Source organism: Rhamphochromis sp. 'chilingali' (genome assembly GCF_963969265.1).
Source record: "Rhamphochromis sp. 'chilingali' genome assembly, chromosome: 5".
Lineage (NCBI taxonomy): Eukaryota > Metazoa > Chordata > Actinopteri > Cichliformes > Cichlidae > Rhamphochromis > Rhamphochromis sp. 'chilingali'.
This window is the reverse complement of record NC_137932.1, coordinates 10,732,749-10,739,399: the sequence shown is the minus strand read 5'-3', so window position 1 is coordinate 10,739,399 and position 6,651 is coordinate 10,732,749. Positions and strand designations below refer to the sequence as shown.

Sequence of the window (6,651 nt, the reverse complement as noted above, 5' to 3'; positions counted from 1 at the left end):
GACATTAGACATTAAATAACACACAAACACACACGGAAATCACTTTTTGGTACGAAAGGGTGTACACATTCATGCCAAACCGGTTTAAATTCAAGCTGAAGTTGAACTTTCCAAGAGAAGGCTTGTATTTACTCGGGGCGTGTCCTATTGTGACAAGACAATCGGTCCGCCAATCAAAATGCGCATTTATGTAACAGGAAGAGATGTTACGAAAACAAGCGCTCCTAACAGCACACACCTTGTTCGCCCAGACATCGGTTACCAAACACTCGAGTTGACTGGTAATTATGTCTTTTTCTATCTTTATATGTTATTATTTTACTGTAAAAAAATAATTTTGCTGTGTTTTGATAAAAAGCTACACGTCCACCGAAATAAGAAAAAAAACCGATTGCATTTGTAGGAAGTTGTTGAATAACCTAAGATGCGCGGTTTTACATTATTGTTTAACTTTGCAGCGGCTGGAAAGCTGAGTTTGCTTCTGTCTTATCCTTGGAAAAGGAGGTTTGGATCATCAGTCATGCTGAAAGCTGTGGGACAAGTGTTGTTCTCAACTGGTCTGCAGAATCCGAAATTCACTGCAGAGGAGAAAAAGGTAAGTGCTCTGCAGTTTAGCTCATAAAACAGAATATTGGACCTTTGGTCTGAGCTTGTCCCCACTGTCACGGGACAACAGGGTGATGTGCATTAAATGAGTGCTTGATGTTCAGTTGACAGCAGAAGAAACCACAGTAAACTTGGTTAAACTATTAACCCCTGTGTCGTGTGTGCACTGCGTTATGCATATTTCCACTTTTTGATTTTTTAGTTCTTGTGATGCTGAATTTATCCAGTAGATCATCCAGATGTTTGTGCTAAATATAAACAAGAATAAAGACCAATTCGAGAAAGTCTTGTCTGATATAAGATTTGTAACTGATTAACGGCCCTTTTTTTGTTGCATTATTAATTTCATAACGAGCTAAATATTTTCAAGTGGTGAAATGTGTGAACTGCAGGCAGGTCAGTTCACACCCAGACTCTTCTGTAATGAAGCTGTGCTATTGTAATAGCACAGCTTCATAATAGCACGTATACAGCTGGCATCATCTGGATGCCAGCTGTATACGCTGGATAAGCTGTATGTGTTATTCTAAAACCTGTATATACAGCGGGGGTGGAACTACAGGAGGGGCAGACAAAAGAAATGTCTGACAACAGAAATTTTCCATTTTGCTTTAGTGCATTTTAAATGAACGTTGGCCCAGAGAAGAAGGTAGTGTTTCTGGATCATGTTTCATATATATATTCATGGATAGTGAACCGTGTTCATAGACAGTGATTTATGGAAGGGCTCCTGAGTCCATGCAGTGATTTCCATGACAGACTCGTGCCTGTTTTTAAAGCAATGCTGCCCGAGAGCACAAACCTCACAAGAATCCAGAATTGATTTTGGGGCCTTTTCTCGTGCGCATGGAGATTTCTCCAGATTCTGAGATTTTTTTTGATATTATGTATTGTAGATGATGAGATATTTAAAGTCTTAGATGTTCTTTTTATTCTGTGTCATGTTACTGATGTGCTGACAGTTAACCTAATTAGTGCAAAATTTTCCTCCAGATGTTACTTTTTAACACCACCAACACCACCTTGAAACATGTTGCAGCCATCAAATTCAAAATGAGCCAATGTTTTTCTTAAAAGTTTTATATTTTCTCAGTTTCAGCATTTGATATATTTTTTCTGTTCTATTGTAATGAAAATATGCTTTTATGAGTTTTGCAAATCATTGTGTTATGTTTGCTGTGTGAAATTTTCACACAGCAATTTTTTTCACACAACTCCAGTTTTCTAGATTTGTGGCTAAATGAGTCATATTTTTGTTGTAACACACATTTGAAGAAAAAATGGGATTGTCTTTTTCACAGTTTCGAGGTATTTTGTATACATAATCTTGGATATTTTTTAAAATTGCTCATTAATAATCAATTGTCATCCTCATTGTGCGCCTGTGTGTGGCAGGGACAGGACTATGAAATCCGCACCTACCAGCCCACTAAGTGGGTGAGCACCTCTGTGAGCGGGATGCAGCTGGAAGCAGCCTTGTCTACTGGCTTCCGTAGACTCTTCAACTACATCCAAGGCAACAATAAAAACAGTGAGTTTCATGTTACTGCTATCACCTTCACGCAAGGTAAGCTGAGCCTGTGTTGCTGAGGCTGTGCGAGTTTTATTTTGTGGCGCTGTGGCAAATCTGTTACAAAACCTACACGTCACAATGGCAGTATTTTAATGTTGCACAATAAATTTACAGAGAACTGGGGTTCCAAGGCATCAATGGATGGAAAAGTCGGAGAAAGTGCACTTTCGTTCCTGCTCAGCACTTTGCAACAGTTCCTCCTGTCTTACTTTTGCCTTGCTCAGCAGTTTGCAGCAATATTTATGAGAATATATATTGTTTGTGTTGCTGGCTCCTGAGGTCAGCAGCATAAGGAGATTGTGATCTGTAAACATGGCGTTTAATCCCATTCATCTGGCGCACATCGTGGTTACAGCCCAACCATCTGTACAGCTGTCACCATTCACCAAAGTTTCGATTCACCAGCTGGTGACTGATAGTTCGTTTAGGAAATTTAACATCTGTAAATCTTACACAAGCTGGTTATATTTCAGCCCTATTATCATCATCATCATCATGTTTGGCATGTGCGGCTACTCTTTTTTTTTTTTTTTTTTTTTTTTTCAACAAAAGAACCTCCTTTCTTGCTGGTTCTATAGAGGCCAAAGTGGAGATGACGGCCCCCGTGACGTGCTACGTGAAACCCGGGGCCGGCCCTGCATGTGAATCTCAGTTCACCGTATCCTTCTACATCCCAGAGGAGCATCAGGCCACTCCACCCGAGCCCAACGAGCCCGAGGTGTTTATAGAGCACAGGAAGGAGTTGACGGTGTATGTCAGGTAAGGTACAAACAGAGCCGCCAGGTTAGACTTTGGATTGTTTATTTTGTGAAAGTCCAAAACAAATACAGTGATCAGCCATGAGTGGTTTAGTTTTTTTTTCTTTAAAAAAAAAGAAGAAGAAAGAAATCAATCTTTTGTCTATTCCTCCAGGACATACGGTGGTTTCTCCAATGATAACATGAAGCGTGAAGAGCTGCTGAAGCTTATGGAAAGTCTGAAGAGGGATGGAGTCCAATACATCGAGAAACCGTACTACGTAGCCGGGTACGACAGCCCTTTCAAACTGACCAACCGCAGGAATGAGGTTTGGATCCTCAAGAACGAAGAGGAGCAGTAGAGCGTTCCTGGGTCACTCTATCCTATCAAAATGTTAGTGAAGGGAATTTAAATGTGATGATTTGATACATTTCTGTTTGACCAGAAACAAAAGTTAGATTTGTTACTTACACTAAAAGTTACTGATTACTCACTGAAAAACTTGATAAGGAGACTAATTACACGACAACTAGAGGTCCTGTCGGCCATGTGAAGCAATATAACCAGCAGGTGGAGCCAAGTAGTCAAGAAAATGTTTCTTATGTTAACAGAAAACCCCACAAGTACGTCTTAATTAAAAAAAAAATATTTTTTTTTAATGAATATTTTCAAAATACACTAATTTTAGGCTTTTGATTGTGCATGTTGCTAACCTCCTTTTTCACAGCAGATGTTTGCGCCTGACAGGGCAGGGACAGCACCCATGTGACTGATAACATTCACAGTGTGAGCCGGGTCCAGGGGGGGCAGTGTAGGCTGGCTCACTGTGGGAGCACACTGTGTACCTTTCCTGTGTGCGACGGACACGAAGCTTCTTGCTTTTCATTTACACTCCCACACTAGCAGGTGAGAGCAGCCACGTGTCACTCAGGCGACGCTGCTTAGATTTGCCGTGTCATCAGATGTTTCCATCAACAAAGATCTGTTTAAGTCATGCTGACACCATAAATATATCTATTTTAGGATCACTGGCTGCACTCAGAATATGTGAGACTTTCAAAAGTAAACCAGAATATATATATATATATATATATATATATAGTCTTTCCTGCAGGTCTTGTTGGAAGACTTAGTGAAAACAGTTAACCCATAATCATGAAACACAATTTCAAACAAACAGTTTCAGCTGCTTTTTCCTGCAACGTCAAGTCGAAGCCTTTGCTGTGAAAAATGTTCAAATAACATGGCAACTAACTGCTACTTGTTTACACTCGCATATTGATGTGACAGGACTGTGTGTAGGAAACAAAGAAAGCAAAGGAAATGTTCGTAGTTGGGTTTTTAAGTCAGTCCTAAAATAATACTAGTGCCTTTATGGACATTAAAACACAGATAAATCCAGTCATCGCTGTGTGTAAAAGTGCAGTCTGACGGCTGTTAGATGCAACTGTGAGGCTTTGTCAGTTAGAGTTACGTGAATCAGCAGTCAAAATGGGGGGAAAAATAGTTTTTTGCAGTTTAGTGAGGACTCACAGTCCATAAAAAAAATAAATAAATAAATCTACACAAAAATTATCAGTGCATCTAAAAGTGCAGAAGCCTCATATTTGTTTTCACTGAACTTTGGAGTATAATATTTGCACACGCCACGAGTTCAGCCTGTGAAAATGTGTCTCCTGGTACTTGGATTTGAGTCGCATTAAGAAAGGGATCGCATCAAATCCATTATGACCAGAGGGATCAAGTGCAAGGGATTAAGCATTAAACATATTTTGACTTTGTAGATCAGCTGCACAGTTTAGCAGAAGGTTTGTGTTGTCAGTCAGCTCTGGGAAGGTGACTCTGCCTGGCAAGCGGCCGAGCGTCGGTAAATCTCAGTTTATCTGCTCTCAGGCCTCACTTACTGCCACTGCGACCGCATATGCATCCATTGTGATGAATGGCTGGGCCCGTCGCAACACGTCTCATAAGCTGTCATTTTTGTCAATGAATATAAATGTGTGTTTAACCAGCTTTGTGCTCAATTGCTCAGACTGACCATTTTTGGTTTAATATTGACAGAGAGCTAATAAAAATGTGCCTTTTTTCTTTTATATCTTCATATAATCATTAAGTGTGTGTGTGTTTATTTATTACTCATAGTAGTACTCGGATGAAGAATGATGGCACGAGCAATGCACTGATAAGAATATTGGGAAATTTGAAAGTTTACATAATGTAAATTGTCTTATCTAATCAATAACTCATGATTAAACCATTATTCGGATCATAAATGTGCGTTTAAGTATTTGTCATTTGTATTTCCTGCTGGGCTTTTTCAGTCACAGATTCCAGTTTCACGTGTTCAGTAACAGATAAAATCTGGATCGTCCTCGGCGCTCGTATCGATCGTTTGTCAGCCGCGGCTCACTTCGCCCTTCCTCACCTCACCTCACGTCTCCTCTCGCGCCCTCGTCGCTCTCAGCCCGATGTCTGCTGAGTCACTCATTTTATTTGTGGCAGAATTGTTCCCAATATCATGTTCACACACTCAGCAGAAATTATGTATTTTTTTTATCCTCTGTTCATGCATACACACACGCATATTGATCTCGTTGGCCGTGCTCAGCAAAGCGAAACATGCTGTGGAGGGGATCGGTATAATGAGGCTCACTGTTTTAATCTAAACACCACAGTTTTGTATTTTAATTTTATCTCCTCCCCTCCAGCCTGGCGGAGACTAGAGCTGATGATGTGAAAGTACTTTCATTTTCTGGTGAGATTAACTGGAGAAATTTACTGTTCAGTATGGACGCAACAGAAACTGTGTGGATGTAGTATTCATATCTCATAATGCACATGTAAGAACTCTTTGTCTTTGAGATTAATATAACTCCTGCCATTCATTAACTATAGTACTTTGGCTCAGCTGACTGGTGAATGAATGCTAGAGTTTAACACAGTTCAGACAGAAACACCTAAACACCAGTATTGGAAAGGTTTGGGTGAAGGGAGTTTACATAGCTGCTGTAAGTGGGTCCCCAAAAACTGTTTTCTTCTGTGGTTTAAGCCCTTATGAGTTAAAGTGGGTAAACTAAGTATTTAGCTTGATTAAAACACTTTCTTCTACTATTATGCTTTTTTTTAATAGCATTCTTGTTGGAATCTTTAAATACTTTCACATTGTAAAATTTTATGCCCTCCAAATCAGTCCATCCACCTTTCTTTCACTTATCCAGATTTGAGAAGGTGCTGGAGTCTATCCCAGCTGTCATATGACGAAAGGTGGGGGTACACACATAGGTCTAACACATTCAGTCACACCTATGGTCAGTTTAGACTAACCAAATTACCCAACATGCACGTCTTTGGATTGTGATGAAGCCAGAGTAACCGGAGAGAACACGCTCCAACAACTCCACACAGAAAGGTCCCAACCTGGATTTGAATCCATGTGAAAATTATTAGCATGAAAACGGTGGTTAGCACTATTGCCTCACAGCAAGAAGGTCCTGGTTTGATTCCCCCATCTGACCGGAGTCTTTCTGTGTGGAATCAAGTGCAAAAAAGCTAGATGTTTAATAAGTGAAGCAGCACTCTGTTCTCCAGCCTAAACACATGTGGTTACTATTCCTGGCCTCCCTGCGATCAGCCCTGCTTTATTTGCCATGACTTATAAACACTCTCCATTGAGTGGTCTTGAATGTAAAAAGACGAGGGGAAGCGGTGAAGTGTCAATAGTGTGATTATAGCTG

General features: G+C 40.2%; 1 protein-coding gene across 1 annotated transcript; it reads left to right on the top strand.

Moving 5' to 3' along the window:
• Positions 1-204: 204 nt before the first annotated feature.
• Positions 205-5,152, top strand: hebp2 (heme binding protein 2). The gene is made up of 5 exons (XM_080883011.1): positions 205-281; positions 459-595; positions 2,002-2,137; positions 2,758-2,938; positions 3,092-5,152. The coding sequence occupies exons 2-5, from the start codon at positions 521-523 to the stop codon at positions 3,276-3,278; spliced, it is 579 nt and encodes a 192-aa protein (XP_080739137.1). The 5' UTR covers positions 205-281; positions 459-520; the 3' UTR covers positions 3,279-5,152.
• The last annotated feature ends 1,499 nt before the right edge of the window (positions 5,153-6,651 follow it).

Coding starts and splice junctions, on each gene's coding strand:
- hebp2 (XM_080883011.1), top strand. CDS start 521: ATGCTGAAAGCTGTGGGACAAGTGTTGTTCTCAACTGGTCTGCAGAAT. Junction 2,138..2,757: donor CCAAGGCAACAATAAAAACA/GTGAGTTTCATG, acceptor CTGGTTCTATAG/AGGCCAAAGTGGAGATGACG. Junction 2,939..3,091: donor GAGTTGACGGTGTATGTCAG/GTAAGGTACAAA, acceptor CTATTCCTCCAG/GACATACGGTGGTTTCTCCA.